This window comes from Neophocaena asiaeorientalis, unplaced genomic scaffold, assembly GCF_003031525.2.
Source record: "Neophocaena asiaeorientalis asiaeorientalis breed wild unplaced genomic scaffold, Neophocaena_asiaeorientalis_V1.1 scaffold648, whole genome shotgun sequence".
In the NCBI taxonomy this organism is placed as follows: domain Eukaryota; kingdom Metazoa; phylum Chordata; class Mammalia; order Artiodactyla; family Phocoenidae; genus Neophocaena; species Neophocaena asiaeorientalis.
The window spans coordinates 2,754,549-2,770,378 of NW_020172781.1; the positions used below are offsets into that span (position 1 = coordinate 2,754,549).

General features: G+C 40.6%; 1 protein-coding gene across 1 annotated transcript in view; it reads left to right on the forward strand.

Moving 5' to 3' along the window:
• Window positions 1–15,830, forward strand: part of HECTD4 (HECT domain E3 ubiquitin protein ligase 4) — a 185,576-nt gene that overhangs the window by 94,641 nt on the left and 75,105 nt on the right. The window contains exons 21-34 of the mRNA XM_024741407.1: window positions 183–381; window positions 2,501–2,620; window positions 3,746–3,850; window positions 4,908–5,071; window positions 5,662–5,895; window positions 6,899–7,091; window positions 7,285–7,389; window positions 7,869–7,957; window positions 8,344–8,519; window positions 10,990–11,125; window positions 11,219–11,360; window positions 11,450–11,616; window positions 14,102–14,248; window positions 14,933–15,117. Of these exons, the coding sequence (XP_024597175.1) occupies window positions 183–381; window positions 2,501–2,620; window positions 3,746–3,850; window positions 4,908–5,071; window positions 5,662–5,895; window positions 6,899–7,091; window positions 7,285–7,389; window positions 7,869–7,957; window positions 8,344–8,519; window positions 10,990–11,125; window positions 11,219–11,360; window positions 11,450–11,616; window positions 14,102–14,248; window positions 14,933–15,117 (2,162 nt within the window). The remainder of the gene's footprint in view (window positions 1–182; window positions 382–2,500; window positions 2,621–3,745; window positions 3,851–4,907; window positions 5,072–5,661; window positions 5,896–6,898; window positions 7,092–7,284; window positions 7,390–7,868; window positions 7,958–8,343; window positions 8,520–10,989; window positions 11,126–11,218; window positions 11,361–11,449; window positions 11,617–14,101; window positions 14,249–14,932; window positions 15,118–15,830) is intronic.

Below are 15,830 nucleotides of genomic sequence, written 5' to 3' on the forward strand. Positions count from 1 at the left end.
GTCTAACAAAGAAAAAAGAACCTTAGATACAGGAATGTTAAAAATGTTTCTGGTTACAGTGTTGTCATACTGTATGTTGTGGAAAATTAGAGCAAAATTTCTTAACCTTTTGTATTTTATTGTGTATACATTTTCCTTTCCTTGCTGTTAAGCTCAATCACTTTCTCTTTGTCTGGTTTTAGAATGCTGGAAGAGAAGGAAGAGCCAGGGTTTCTCACTGGTTTAAAGATTCCTGCTCCATGGGCTGCTGGGAAGACTGTGGAAACAGTCCATCCTGTCAGAGACAACTATAAATTTAAAGAAACTGTCCATATCCCTGGAGCTCGCTGCCTATACCTTAGATTTGATAGCAGATGCTCTTCACAATATGACTATGACAAAGTAAGCAAGAACTGATTTAGTACTGGTTTCACCTCTAATAAGCTGATTTCTTAGATGCTTCTTATTTTTCTTTGCTGCTGGTCACCATTCTTGACTTACTTCTGTCTGCAGATACCTCTTAGGAGAGCTTCCTAAGATAATGCCTTGAAGGGTAGTGACTGGGGGAGTCACAGCCAGCACCTCTGCAGTCTAAGAACAGTGTTTTAATGATGTGTTGAAAGTGGACTTTTGTAAGCTTTCAAAGATGTAGATCCAAATCAAAGGAAATTTTCTTTTCCATGCTGTTTCACTCTTGCCTTCCCTCTGTGCTTGGAATTCCTGTAGATGTGGGTGTCCACTCATCTAAAAAGGTCTTACTGCCCAATTCTTGGGGCTTCTCGTGTATCTTTTGGGAGAAGGTGGCTTTTTAGAAGGGTTTCAGATGTGCCTAGGATCTGGTTTATATTTATTTAAATTATTGGTTCTTCTTTGCCATTACCTCAGGGCCCACATAGATTTTGAGGAAGTATAGTTTCCAACCTAGTGGCTGAACAATTATAAGTAAAAGGAAGCATGTTAGGGGTTGAAGTATTTTCTTCTGTCTCTAATTGTTGCATTGTAAACCTCGTGTTGAACTTACAAGGAAAGGCTAATGAAATTGTGATGTGTAATGTATAAGAACAACTGAAGGATTGTCTGATAGTGTTTTATGTACACAGGATTTTTTTTGGTAGATTGTTAGCTATCTTGTCTTTTTCTCTGAACTATAAGGGCAAATGGTCTTAAATCCCATCAAGGGAGAGTTTTAGGGTAAAAATAGGGAACTTCTTAACTGTGTATACTGAGATGGTGAAACACATTATTGGGCAAGTTATAGAATCCTCTTTCCCCTTATCTTTTAGGGTAGTGAAGATTCCCAGATGTCTGGAGGGGTTTAAGACTTGCCCCTCAAACTCTCACCTTAGCTGGAAGCAAGAGAATTTAGAAAATTCTTTATTGGGCCTTTCAAAAAATATATCTCCTGGCATCAGTCTTTCCCACTTCACAGCTCCTGGCAGTAGCTACCCCCATTTCCTACATTCAAATAATATGACTGTTTAAAATGGAAATGGAAGAGGTTGCCATTTTAGAGGGTGTCATTTTGTTTCTCCTTTAAAAAACAGTAACTTGCATCTTCTGATGTAAGCTAACCTCCACCTGCTGTAGACATTAGTGTTAAATGTGGAGGCTTACTACATGGACAAAAGTAACTCTTACTTTTCCAGTGGTCCCTGGCTGGTGTCCCCCAAAGGTGCAGAAGGGTAAGAAATCACAAAATGATTAAGCATCCAGGGCTAAAAGTGCAGCTTTTAGATCCAAACTGAGCTCAGAGGTGGTCACAGTGTGCATTACAAGACAGAATTAGGTATTTACGGAAGCCAGAGGCTTATTCTTCCTGTGAAAGTATTTGAGTGCCAAATGATGTCTAAATGTTTTTTCCTCCAAATTAGAAAGTTGGTTAATTGTATATAAATGAATAGCTTTCATTGAAGAAAAATATTGGTACATGAAAACTGACCCAAGAAGAAGCAGCCCCCTTTCTGGCCCAAATTTGTGTCATTTCTTTTTACACCATTAAGCAACATTCTAAGAATATATGGCTTATTTTCAATTTGTTGCATTTTTTAAAATCCTTATTCATTGAATTTTTTTTTTTTTACTTTCATTTTTTATGTTAGATATAACCATCTTGCCATCTGTATTTGTTCACTTTATTAATTTTGGGGAGGATTTAAGGGGGCAAACTATACCTGTTATTAATGGGCTATATGTCATTACTTAGGATTAAAATAGCTACTTTTAAAAATACATATAATAGCTGAGTACAACTATTTTAATGTGAGGTCCCCAAGCCAATTAAATTGCAGTAATATTTGATACTACTCTGTGGCTGCCCTGTAAATACCAATGGCTGGTTGCATCTAAACAAGTATCAGTTGTACTTAAAAAAAAAAAAAAAATCGGGAAATATTAGTTATACTGACACCAGTGCCTGGTTATAAATGTATTTTTAAACAAACATTTTTTTGCAGCCTTTTTATTTGTAGATGTTGTTTTTGTTTTTCTTTTACAGTCTAACAGTATATTTTCTGTTTTGAAGTTGGTGATATACGCGGGGCCTAACACAAACAGTAGGAAGGTTGCTGAGTATGGAGGCAACACACTGGGATATGGCAGCCGTAGTGTCTTAGGAACTGGTTGGCCGAAAGACTTGGTGAAGGTATGGTATCCAGGCACATTTGCTTCCTAGAAAAGAAAATGAACTTGCATTCCCTGTGGGCCCAAGTATTAACTCTATTTCTAGAAGACATTTGCCACGGGGGCTTTTGTTGAGGTGGGGCTACCTCGGTAGGCCTGTAAACTCACTACTTTGTTCAGAATGACCCTCCTTTCACTCGTAAGGCATCAGACCCCTATCCGCTCCAGAATTTGTACCTATCTGTTCCATAGGTTACTCCATGGGCTGAGGTTGTCAGCATTTCTTTCCCTGTCCATTGAAAGGACTGCTAGTTCTTCCCACTCACTTATTCTCTAGACTCCCTTATGATGGGTGTCCTAGAACCATAGGGCCATTGCCGTTTTAAAATGTGGAATCAGTGTTTTCAAATGAATTGGGGGCTTTGGAGCAAAAATAACTATCCATTCTCAGACTGATGAGATTGGAGCCATGCTTTGTAATGTGGGCCCTTGAACTATAACATATCTACCTAGAATATGAATATGAACTGAAATGCCCACTATAACCTGAAAACCTCTCCAGAGTCTGCTCCCAGAGCCTTTATCTCACATATATTATGTACCCTCTTTAATTCAGCCATAGGCAGCAAGTTACCTCCAGAGGTATAGTCCAGATGCATCCAAATCTGAATCAGCACAATACTTTTAATTGTTCTCTGATTTCCTGCATTTTGTTTCTTACTCATGGTATTGATTCAGCAATACAGAGCAAGGTCTTTCATCACTCTGTGTTCTTCAAGCTAATGGCTATTTGCCCACCTTATTGGCACAAGTGAGGTGGTGAGATGGAGGAGGGGGGAGGGCAGAAAGTGTAGAAATCTGAGGAATTTATTGAAATTACGTTCAAGATTTGATCTTTACTCTGATCCTGCTATTGGGCAATCGTGGCCATTTCACAGATGCCTCATTCCCAAAGCTACCTGGTCAGGAGAAACAGCTGAAAGGTTGGCGTCCAGATGAGAGGGGATGGAATTTGAATCAAAAAGCGAGTGAGAAAAGAAGTGAAATGTTGGCTGTGGTCCTTCTGAAAGTAAATCTCTGAAATTCATTGCTCTCTTGAAAATTGTGTCTTGTTTTTAAAGTGCATTTTCCCCCCTTAAATTTTAAGGTGGAAGGAGATACCGTCACCTTCTCCTTTGAAATGAGAAGTGGCCGTGAACACAACACTCCCGATAAAGCTATGTGGGGCTTTGCTTGCACAGTTCGCGCTCAGGTACTTGAATCTAACCACTGCTGTAGGCATAGTGTACTTTTTCCTGTGTGCCTTGGTTACGTACATCATACTTGCCTTGGAAACAAGGCAAAATATGAGCTGCTGTTTCATCCATCTCTTCCATTTGGCAGTAGTAGACCACTAATAGAAGTAGCAGTTTTATGGAATAAAACTAGCTGGGACCTAAAATCAATACAGCACCACAGAAAGAATCCCTTGCTAGGGGCTCCATCTTCAAAGCCTGGAGAGGTGGTCTGCCTCCAGCATCTTTCCAGAGGGTGAGGAAGACTCAAACACCTAGTAGAAGTGAGCCCTTGGATTCTGGGTTTTAAGAGTAGTAGAATCGGATTATTTTTATTCTGCTCCCAAAGGCTCTTCTTGCTAGTCTAGATCTGTCTCTGCTTAATTACTCATGTTACACTCTGTATATAGGTTTAATCTACTCCTTTTAACAGTACCAGTTACTTTCCTCCCAGGAATCTATTTAAATAAATTAAAACATATTTTCAGACTTGGCAGTTGCTTAAGTTTAACCAAGCCAAGGATCTCTGGAGTGGGATTATCTGCTAGAATGTAAGCTCCACGAGGGCAGGCCTCTTTGTTTTGTTCTCTGCTTTATCTCAGGCACCTAGAACAATGGCTGGCACACAGTAGGCACTCAATAAATATTTATTGAATGAATTCAGCGTAATCATTGACAGCATCTTCGTTCAAGCACAGAATGGAGGTGACAAAATGAAATAGTGATTTATACCTCGATAGGTACAGCAGAGAGGAAGCTATCCAAAAAATCTTGCATGTGATTTATGCTGTTTCTAATATGGAGTCTTACTGACTCTTCTCTCTCCAGAATTGTGTTGAGACTTCACTCTGTGGTCATTCCAGTGCCGCCATCTATCTACTCATGGTGTTGGGTGCTGTCTCTGTGTCCCATAGCAATGATACTTGATACTGCTCCATGAGCCCCTGTGGTTGGGGACAGTGCAGTGTGGTGCAGCGCAGGTGAAGCGCTCCTCCATGTAACTGACCAGTCTGGTTTGCCCTGTCTGCATTGTAGGAGTCTTCAGAGGATGTGTCGGGAGGCTTACCTTTTCTGGTAGACCTGGCTTTAGGTCTGTCTGTGTTAGCTTGTTCTATGTTAAGAATCCTATACAACGGACCAGAAATTACCAAAGAAGAAGAAGCCTGTCAGGAGCTGCTGCGGTCCAAACTTTTACAAAGGTAAGAAAAGGCTCAAATGGGACTAGTTTTGCTTGCAAAGGAAAAAGGACTTTATGTGGAAAAGTACTTTTAGTACATTTCCCAGCTGATTGTGCCTACTGCCTGCCAATCCCATGGGTATCACTGTGTCTAAGAAATAAGATGAAAATTACATCAAAGTGCCTTGTGGCCCTTACTTTACTAAGTTTGAAATTACACCCTTGAACTGTGTAAGCTTTTCTCCAACCCAAATACTGTATACTTAAGTTAAAGGATCCCCAAAAGGATGGGAAGATGGACAATAAAGCAAACATAGCAAAGTGTTCCTTCTGGAATCTTGGCTGTGGGTATATGAGTGTTAACTGTGTAATTCTTCCAACTTTTCTGTATATTTAAAAGTTTTCATAATAAAATGTTGGCGAAGAGGTAGAGTCTCAAAGATGGGGTTTCATATAATGCTCATTTTTCTTCAGCCTCTGGAGGAGGTTTCCTGGATAAATACTTAATACATAATGTGATCCTTGAAATGTTGAATATCGATATATCTGCAAACTTCAAGTAGCTTTCCAGATAGAAGAGGAAGTGAAGAATCTCTCTTTCTTTATGTTCAGGTGCCAGTGGCAGGTGGAGGCCAATGGTGTGATCTCCCCTGCCCTTACTCCAAGCCCGTCTCCACTGCCTCTGACCATCGAGGAAGACAGAGAATTCACTTACCCTTCTGACGTCCTCGTGCCTCCTGTTGGAAACTACTTTGACCTGCCCCGGATCAGGCTGCCTCCAGGAATCATGATAAAGCTCAGGGAAATTTCTGGGCGTGCCAGACCTCAATTTAGACCAAGTATAAAGTATGTTGCTATACAGCACTTTATTTTCCCAATGAAAAAATGTTTAAACAAGCAAAGGGGGTGTGTTTCTTCTTGTAGTCTAGCAGATGAACCTTTCATTTTACATGTACTTGATGAATGTTAACCAGGTGCTCTGGAGAGTACCCCCAGGTGGTGTTCCAGGTCGGTGGGTTCAAAGCATGGGCTCTCAGTCAGCAACGTTAGTATCGCCTGAGAACTTGTCAGTTCTTGGGCCCCATTTCACACCTGCTGAATCAGAACCTCTGAGGATGGGGCCCAGTAGTAATCTGTGTCTTGACAGGTTTTCCATACGATTCTGATGCATGCTAACATTTGACAAGTTCTAGGTTTTTCTCAGGTGGTTTGACCTTCTACTTGAAGGTAGTCATCAACTTTGGTTTCCATAGGGTCTAGAGACATTTCTTTATTTTCAATGCCTAGAGAGATGGTAATCTTTAATCTAGAATGTGAGGTCTTGCAGTTACCAATGTCTTTGTGGCATTCTAGCTTAAAGTTAAGTCTGTTTTGCGGGCCTCTGCTCTGCCTTCTGAGGCAAGATTGGCCATTTCAGAGAGAAGAATTTGAAGAATAGATGAAATTTAACATGAAAAAATACAAAAGCACCATTGTTTTCAGCCCAACATCCATACGCCCAAAATACTACCAGCCGTAATACTGCATAAAATTAATTGGCAGATATATCGTGCCAAAGATCTTTTATTAACCTCGGACCTATTCCAGCTCTAATATAACACCAGTTCAAAATTTACAAATCATAGAAAATGAAGTCTGTTTAATTTTGATTTTCAGCTTCATCGGCCAATGTCAGTTTTATCAGGTAAATATATCAAATTATTGCCAACTTGTAATAAAGAAAGTGTGGTGAATATTTAACATACTTAAATCAAAGAGTACATTCTTCCATCTATAAAATACAGTATTGGTAAGTTGAGAACTTACCAATTCTAGTCATATAGCTGACTAGTTTCCCTTGTGATCGCAGAGAAGTAATCCAGCCAGACGTGATGGAGGAAATGGTGGTATCATGTGTCATTAAGCACTTGAACTTGGTTGATGCACTGCAGTCCCTAATAAATTTCCAGTATCAAGAAGAACATGCTGAGGAATATGATTTATTGTGCAAAATCATGGGAGAGACATTTAAGAAACTCAATGCCATGGAGAGACAGCTGCAGGTAAGTGAAAGTTAAAACATTTAGACGTCTCTTATAACTGTGGGAGATGACTTCTTTCCTAGAAATTTAATGAAGTTTAAAAAGTGATCTGAATTTTAAAAAGATTATTGCGACTAAAATTTCTGAATTTACAGATTGCATTTGTTTTTATTTTGCATCTAGTTTCACGTTGTTTTATATTTTAATGTGTCAGAGTGTTGCAGAATTGGAACAGAAATGGCAAAGTGAGGTTGATGATGCCATGCAGGGGAAACTGGAGAACAACATGCCTTTCTTCTATGATTACCATTTTAATGAGGTGAGCAAGCTGTATGACTCATCACTGGGGCATTGCTATTTGTAGTACAATGGTATATACTGTGTGCGTAGAGATAACATCATTTTTTAAATGTTGCATACCTTGAAACATACCCATTGTTTAAAAAGGGTTAAATAAGGTTGATTAGATTCGCATGTCAGTGATACAAAGAATAAGTTACTCGTAATTTAATTGATTAATAGTTTTATAAAGCAGTTATCATCATTATCAAATTCTGCTTTCAAGCCTTTAAAAAAAAAATAAGAGTTATAAGCACTGAAGAAATCCCCAGAAAGTAGTCATTGCCATTTTTAATCATTAAAATATCAAATAGTAACTTACAAAGGTGCTTCTGGTGTAGAAATATGGACCAAAGGTGGGTTTTTTCCCTGAAATTTTCTGTTCCTTTTAACACGTACAGTAAAACTCAGTTTTTGCAGATTCTGCATATAATCTTTTCTTGATTTTTCCTTCTTTAGAATAAAATGAAAGAACTAGAACTTTTGTGTTCAATGAAGGAAGTCTCCTTTGATGGAAATGATCTTGAAAACATGGTCCTATCTCTGAGGTTAGTGATGTTAGTAACTGTGTAAAGCTAATTTATCACCTTGATGCTCAAAACAAAATGCAAAGATCTCATCTCTTAACAGATATTTTAAAAAATATTGTGCATTCAACTAAATATTTTAGAGTTGGAACTTATTTGGTATTTGGAAACTTTGATTTTAGCCTTCAGAAGTTAGCATATAGGCACTTGAAACTGGGCAAAAGGAACTAAAACTGGCCACAGTTTATAGCACGGCTCTCCTCGAATGGGGAAGGGGGAAGGCGAGCAATATTTATCAGGTTACTTTTGCTTAGGTTCCCCTCTATCTTTTCATATCCTTTGTAATGAAACACTTTAGTTTTGGTAAACCAGAAGACAACTAAATGCACATCAGTCTTTCTTTATAGGGAGAAGTTCCTACAAGAAGTGAATTCTCTTATTCAGAAACCCTCGCACCCACTGGCTAAAACGAAGACGTTAGTGAAGAGTCTAATGAACCGAGCTGAGCTGTTGCTGCACGTCACCATTGCGGCCCAGTCCGGCCTCACAAGAAGCATCTCAGGGACCCCCGCAGAAACACCGGGTACTGCTGACAGCCAGCCCTGAAAGGCTGTCTGCGCTAGTCTGTTCATAAAACATACATCAGCTGCTTTAAAAAAAAAAAAAGAAAAAGAAAATCACTCTTGTGTACTCGTAGAAAGGAAAAAAAGGAAATTTCAACTTTTTAATTTTGCCTTTTACTTTTTCCAGCCAAGAAGTACTTTTCATTGAATTCATGTGGTGTTTTGTGAGTCATCTGAGCATCAGGGGTGCCTCGTCATCTGCCTTGTTTAGTTTTGAGGGGAAGCATCTAAGGAGCCCAATAACATGTATTTTTATAATCCCAGTGCCCCTCATTTTTAGATTATGGATTGTCATTTTCATAGTAACATATAATTAGTCAACATTGTGAATCCTGGAATGCATCATATTTTTCTCTTTACTTGAAGCTGAGTTTGCATTTCCTCTTTAGTAATTATGTGGAACCTTCTAGCATGAATTTCCACTATTAATTTTCTTCCTAGTCACATTTTTTTTTAATTAATTAATTTTATTTATTTATTTTTGGCTGCGTTGGGTCTTCGTTGCTGCGTGTGGGCTTTCTCTGGTTGTGGCGAGCAAGGGCTACTCTTCATTGTGGTGTGCGGGCTTCTCATTGTGGTGGCTTCTCTTGTTGCGGAGCACGGGCTCTAGGCATGTAGGCTTCAGTAGTTGTGGCTCACGGGCTATGGAGTGCAGGCTCAGTAGTTGTGGCGCGTGGGCTTAGTTGCTCCATGGCATGTGGGATCTTTCTGGACCAGGGCTCGAACCCGTGTCCCCTGCATTGGCAGGCAGATTCTTAACCACTGCGCCACCAGGGAAGCCCTCCTGGTCACATTTTAATTGCTAGCTTGAAAACACATTTCTCAGGGAAATCAACGAGTCTTCTTACTTAAACCAGATCCACACACTGGGCAGAGCCCATAATAGCAAGTGTTAATTCTTGCCCTGAGAGAAGAAGTCATAAACATGTTCTTTTCTTCTTTTTTTTTTTTTTAATTTATTTAATTTCTTTTTATTTTTGGCTGCATTGGGTCTTCATTGCGGTGCGTGGGCTTCTCATTGCAGTGGCTTCTCTTATTGCGGAGCATGGCGTGCGGGCTTCAGTAGTTGTGGCGCACGGGCTTAGTTGCTCCGCGGCATGTGGGATCTGCCCGGGCCAGGGCTCAAACCTGTGTCCCCTGCATTGGCAGGCGGATTCTTAACCACTGCGCCACCAGGGAAGCCCATAAACATGTTCTTAAATGAAAGACTCCATGTTGTCTAGACCCATTGCCTGATGGACACTGTGGAGCAAGTGAACTTGTTTTCATCCCATCTGATTGCCCAGGGCTCCTCTCACTAGGGAGAGAAGTCTAGGATGACTCCCAGGTTTCTGACCCCAGTAATAGGGTTCCCCTGCAGCAAGGGAAGCATGCCAGGTGTGCAGTATGAACACATGCTAAGATGGTCAGCTACACCATGTCCCTGGCCACATTAGCCCGTGTTCATTAAAGGTCCCATGAAAGACTTACCCACTCAGTAAGCCTGGTGGTGCTTTCCAAGAGGCTTTTGGCATTAGAGATGATGAACCAGTAGTTTCCTAAGAGATAATGTCTTCAAAAATTATAATTTTCTTAGATTGAAGCTATCTAACCATTTTTAAGACAGATTCAAAATGACCTCAACTTTCTTAACATCTTTTTTTCTTAACCTATCTTCACATGCAGTTTTGTCTGCTTCCATTAAAGTGTTCTTTTACAAAACAACTGTTTCCTTGATAGGAGTATATATCTTATAGGAAGGGCTGGTCAGATTCTAGCTAAAGTGTGATATTTACTCACATCAACTATGATCAAAGCAGAGGTATCACCAAATGGCAGTAAGTCAGCGAAATAAATCCAGCATTAAAGGGGGAACAAAGGCCATCTCTAAAAAAAAAAAAAAAAGATCTGGATTTATTTGGATTAAGATTTTTTACTTCCAGAAATTACTTTCTCTGTCCTCTCTTGCTTTTTGGAATGCTTAATATTAAAGTTAACACTGATGGTTTACGAAATTAAATGAATTTTTTAGCCTTTCTTTGGAAACCCAACTTGATAAAAAGAGTTTAGTTTTTCAAGATAAAGTAATTTTTAACCTTGATATTCGAGGTTTTAAACCTCAGTATTCAAGGTTTTAAAAAATTGGCCTAGGGAATTCCCTGGCAGTCCAGTGGTTAGGACTCTGCACTTTCATTGCTGAAGGCCCGGGTTCAGTCCCTGGTTGGAGAACTAAGATCCCACAAGCTGTGCGGCACGGCGCCCCACGCCCAAAAAAAAAAAAAAATTGGCCTAAAAATCATCTGTGTGCTGTGCTAGCTGGTTTGGTGGCTGAACTGGAAAGCAAAGATACTCTTAGGCAGTTCGGTGGTTCCTTGTTACTTTTCGCTGTTGCTGCCATCCTTAGAAATAGGATAGCAGATATGTCAACGTTCTTCTTCCTTTCTGTTCCAGCTTGTAAATCAGCCTCTGAAACAAAGGTGATATCTCATGCTGTGCGGCAGCCTGTTTTTCTTCGCAGCATGTCGGCTCCTTCTGACCTGGAAATGATTGGTAACGAAGATTTGGAATTTACTAGAGCAAATCAGAGGTAAATAGCTAATGGCCAAGGTCGGATTCCCACCTGCGGCTGAACGCTGTCATCGCAACACACTCCCTGAGCGGCTTTCTTGTTTGTCTGTAGGCGGCGCCACGTGACCAGCCACCGCAGCAGCTCCTTCACGCTTCTGCAGTCATTGGCCATCGAGGACAGCAGGGACAAGCCCACCTACAGCGTCCTGCTGGGGCAGCTGTTTGCTTTCATCGGCACCAACCCTGACCAAGCTGTACGTCACGTTTTGCCGACCATAGGTGGATAGCACGAGGGGTCGTGTGACAGCAGGAGTCAGGTGTACTTCCTTTTCATGCGTTTCAGGTGTCCAGCAGCAGCTTTCTTTTGGCTGCGCAGACAAGGTGGCGGCGGGGAAACACTCGCAAGCAGGCGCTGGTGCACATGCGGGAATTGCTGACAGCTGCCGTGCGAGTCGGGGGAGTGACACATCTGGTGGGTCCGGTGACGATGGTCCTTCAGGGAGGACCCAGGTCAGTTGTTTCTGTTAGTTTATACTGTCCTGTCTGGAATGGGCGAAAGCCATTCCAGAGATTACTCTTGGAGCAAAATCTTAGATTTTAATGTTTTCCCATAAAATAATATACTTTAACAAAACTGGTACAGGATTTAATTTTTAAAATTCAGCACATATAACAGAAAGTAAAAGCCTCCTTCCCTTCCCTTCCTAAATTCCACTCTGTTCATTAGAGCTTGTTGTATCAACTACGCATACGTAATAGCTATTTCATTCTCTTTGTATGCTTAAGTGTGTATGTGTATGATTTTTTTAAAACTCAGTTCAAATTATATTACACAGGCCTTACTGTAATCAGTTGTTTTCCTCAATATATCTTGGATATCTGTGTCTTTTCATGTCAATATGTATAGATCTGCATTATAGCTTTTAAGAACTTCATGGACCTCAGTTGTATAGATGGTTATATTTTATTTAACTCATCCACTACTGATGTACACATAGGTTCATTCATTCATTCATTCATTCATTCATTCATTCATTTAATGGTACGCGGGCCTCTCACGTTGTGGCCTCTCCCGTTGCGGAGCACAGGATCCAGACGCATAGGCTCAGCAGCCATGGCTCACGGGCCCAGCCGCTCCGCGGCATGTGGGATCCTCCCAGACCGGGGCATGAACCCGTGTCCCCTGCACCAGCAGGTGAACTCTCAACCACTGCGCCACCAGGGAAGCCCTAGGTTCATTTATTGTTTCTTTCTCTCTTTCATTTTCCCTCTCCTTCCTTTCTTCCTTCTTTCTGTTTTGGTTTCCTTTTGCATTAACAATAGTACTGCAGTCAACAACCTTATATCCCTATATTTTTGGTGCTTATTTTTACTAGATCAGATTTCTTTTTTTTTTTTGAATTTATTTATTTATTTTTGGCTGCGTTGGGTCTTCATTGCTGCACAAAGGCTTTCTCTAGTTTCATGGAGCGGGGGCTGCTCTTTGCTGCGGAAGAAACAGAATTTTAGTTCTTGCTCACGTCCATTGCAGGTCTGTCTTGGCTCATGGTAATCACAGAGAGCTCAGGACAGAGGAGGAGACCACCATCTCGAAAGCTTTCAGGGCCCTTGTCAGAGCTCTGGCTCGTTGGCCAGACTAGTCACATGCCCACCCAACCGCAGTGGTGCCCAGAGGCGTAGTGAGTAACACCAGTGACTGCCACAGCTTACTTCCAGAGTAGTTTCTCTGTAACAGTGGCAGCATTATTCCTTTTTCCCTCATTACATTTCCCTCATGACATTATTAATGCCATGTGTCAGACATCTAAAAAAAAAATGCAGAAAATCCCAAAGTATAAAATAAAAATGACCTGTAAATCCAGCATCTTAAAGTAAAACCTATTAATGTTTTAGTGTATTTGTCCAGTCTTTAGTCTAACCGTAGTGATCTCCTATAATGTTTTTAGTGCTCGGATAGCACTGCATCATATCCCTGGACCTTTTATAAGCCAATTTCCTGTTTTTAAACCTTAGTTTTTATTTATTTTTACTATTATAAACAATATTATGTTGTATATCTTTGTAGATAAATCCGATAGTTCCAGTTTTCAGCTAACATTAATTGCCATAGAATCTATCCCAGGTTGTGTTTTTACATTGGCAAAGTCTTATTTCCCAACAGGATTCTCACATTCTGCTCATAATCAAGAGTACAAACTTGCAAAGGACGCTTCGCTAATCTATCTGTGTCTTGGTTTTCTCATTAGTGCAATTGCATTTACAGTATTCAGTGCTGCATGGAATGTCGTAGCCATGCCTCAAATGAATGGTTTCATTATTAAATAAGTTTGGGAAATGTTGGGTGCCATTCTCTTGCTCCTAGAGATATGAAAGACTTTAACCTTAAAAGGTTCTGAGTAGTCCTGCAGTGAGGAACCCAGCTTACCTTTACCTAACGTGGGATTTCCCAGACTTTTCTCTTTTTTTTTGGCTGTGTTGGGTCTTCGTTGCTGCACACGGGCTTTCTGTAGTTGTGGCGGAGGGAGACTACTCTTCATTGCAGTGCGCGGGCTTCTCATTGCGCTGTCTTCTCTTGTTGTGGAGCATGGGCTCTAGGCGCACGGGCTTCAGAAGTTGTGACACACAGGCTCTAGAGCGCACGCTTAGTAGTTGTGGCGCACAGGCTTAGCTGCTCCGTGGCATGTGGGATCTTCCTGGGTCGGGGTCGAACCCGTGTCCCCTGCATTGGCAGGCGGATTCTTAACCACTGTGCCACCAGCAAAGCCCTCCCAGACTCTTCTTGAGTGTGGGCATTGTCTTTGAGGCACACTTAGAAATCCTGCCCGACAGCCTTCTGTGATCCTGCAGTTTGGGAAACACTGATCTCCAAGATTCCTTCAGTTCTGGATTCATCTAGACACTCTTGGGTTTCTCAGAAGAACTCTCTTGCTCTTGTGTTCACTATCACCGTTCTTGACATGGTTGAGGAAGTCTGAGCTTTGGTTCTGTTCCCTAGAATTGAAGAACTAACCTGTGGTGGGATGGTCGAGCAGGTCCAGGAAGCCTTCGGCGAGACCATGACTTCTGTTGTGTCTTTGTGCGCCCGTTACCCTATTGCTTGTGCGAATAGCATCGGACTCTTATGTACTATACCTTACACCAGGTAAGCAAGGAAATGCTTTTTATTGTTAGTAAGGTACACCACAATGTAGTTGATTAAACAGAAATATTTTTTAATTAAAAAAATTGGATTTTTTGGTTTTGATTATCCAGTGACACTATCACTCTGATTAAATGAGCTTGTCTCCTGACAGACACTTAAAGTTACTATGTAAATTCCTTATTGTTGAGTTCCTGCATGATCAAATGTGGATCCCCATTAGGGATTATATTACAGTGTCAAAATGGAGAAGTTTGAAGGAAAGAAATAGGTCCCTAGGAAATTACTTATATACTGAGCAAAATTTTTTGCCTTTGCACATTTATTTCCTCTCTTAGTTACTTGATTAATAGTTTGAAGATGTCAAGAATTCATGAAGTCATTCTTTGAATCCCCTTATGATAAAGTATGTAGTTTTTTTCTATTATGGTAACCTTGTGTTGATTGCATCGATTTTTACTTTGCTGTTCTATACGAACTAACCAGAACTTGAAGTTCATTATTTATGAAGGAAAACACTCATTCTAAAAAATTTCTATGTTGAGTTATACATTGGTATCCTAAGTTGTGGACAAGAAACTATACTGACATGTTTTATGACCCTTTGATAACCTGAATCTTAAGTGAGAAGTTCCTAAGGGCTAGTCAGTTATATTTCTTTCATTCAACCCTTTCTGCCTGGCCCAGGAGTGAAGAGAAGTGCCTGGTGCGCAGTGGCCTTGTTCAGCTCATGGATCGACTGTGTAGCTTGAGCAGTCAGACTGAGTCCAGCTCCAGTGAGAAACAAACCAAGAAGCAGAAGGTGGCCACTATGGCCTGGGCAGCCTTCCAGGTGCTTGCCAACCGCTGTGTTGAATGGGAAAAAGAAGAAGGTGAGAAGCAGGATTCCTTTCTAGAGCTGATTGATTTCTTCTATTGATGTGTTTATGTATTAAGTATTTGTGCTGGATGGGGGAAAGAAAAGCTATATTAAATTACATAAGTAGATTGGTTGAATCAATTATGTTATCATGGGAGCCTCTTCATCGGCATGGTTCTATGAAAATTTACTACTCTATGACAGTAAAGAGTATCCTAACCTGGAGGACATTATGCTAAGTAAAATAAGCCAGACACGGAAAGACAAATACTGCAGCCATCTCACTTATATGTGGAATCTAAAAAAGCCAAGCTCATAGAAACAGTAGAACAGTGGTTGCCACGGTTAGGGGGCAGGGGGAAATGGGGAGATGTTGTTCAAAGGGACAAACTTCCAGTTATAAGATGAATAAGTTCTGGAGATCTAATGTACAGCATTGTGATTAGAATTAATAATATTTTATTTATACTTGAAAGTTTCTGAGAGAATTAATCTTGTGTTCTTAGCCCCTTCCACACACACAGAAAGGTAACTATGGGAGGTGATGGATGTATTCACTAACTTGATTGTGGTAATCATTGCACAATGTATATGCATATTAAATCATCACATTGTACACCTTTTAAAAAATTCACGTTCTACAATCTGAATATATACAATTTTTATTTGCTAATCATACCTCAGTAAAGCTGCGGGGGTGGGGAGGAACGATAACCATCTGAAAGG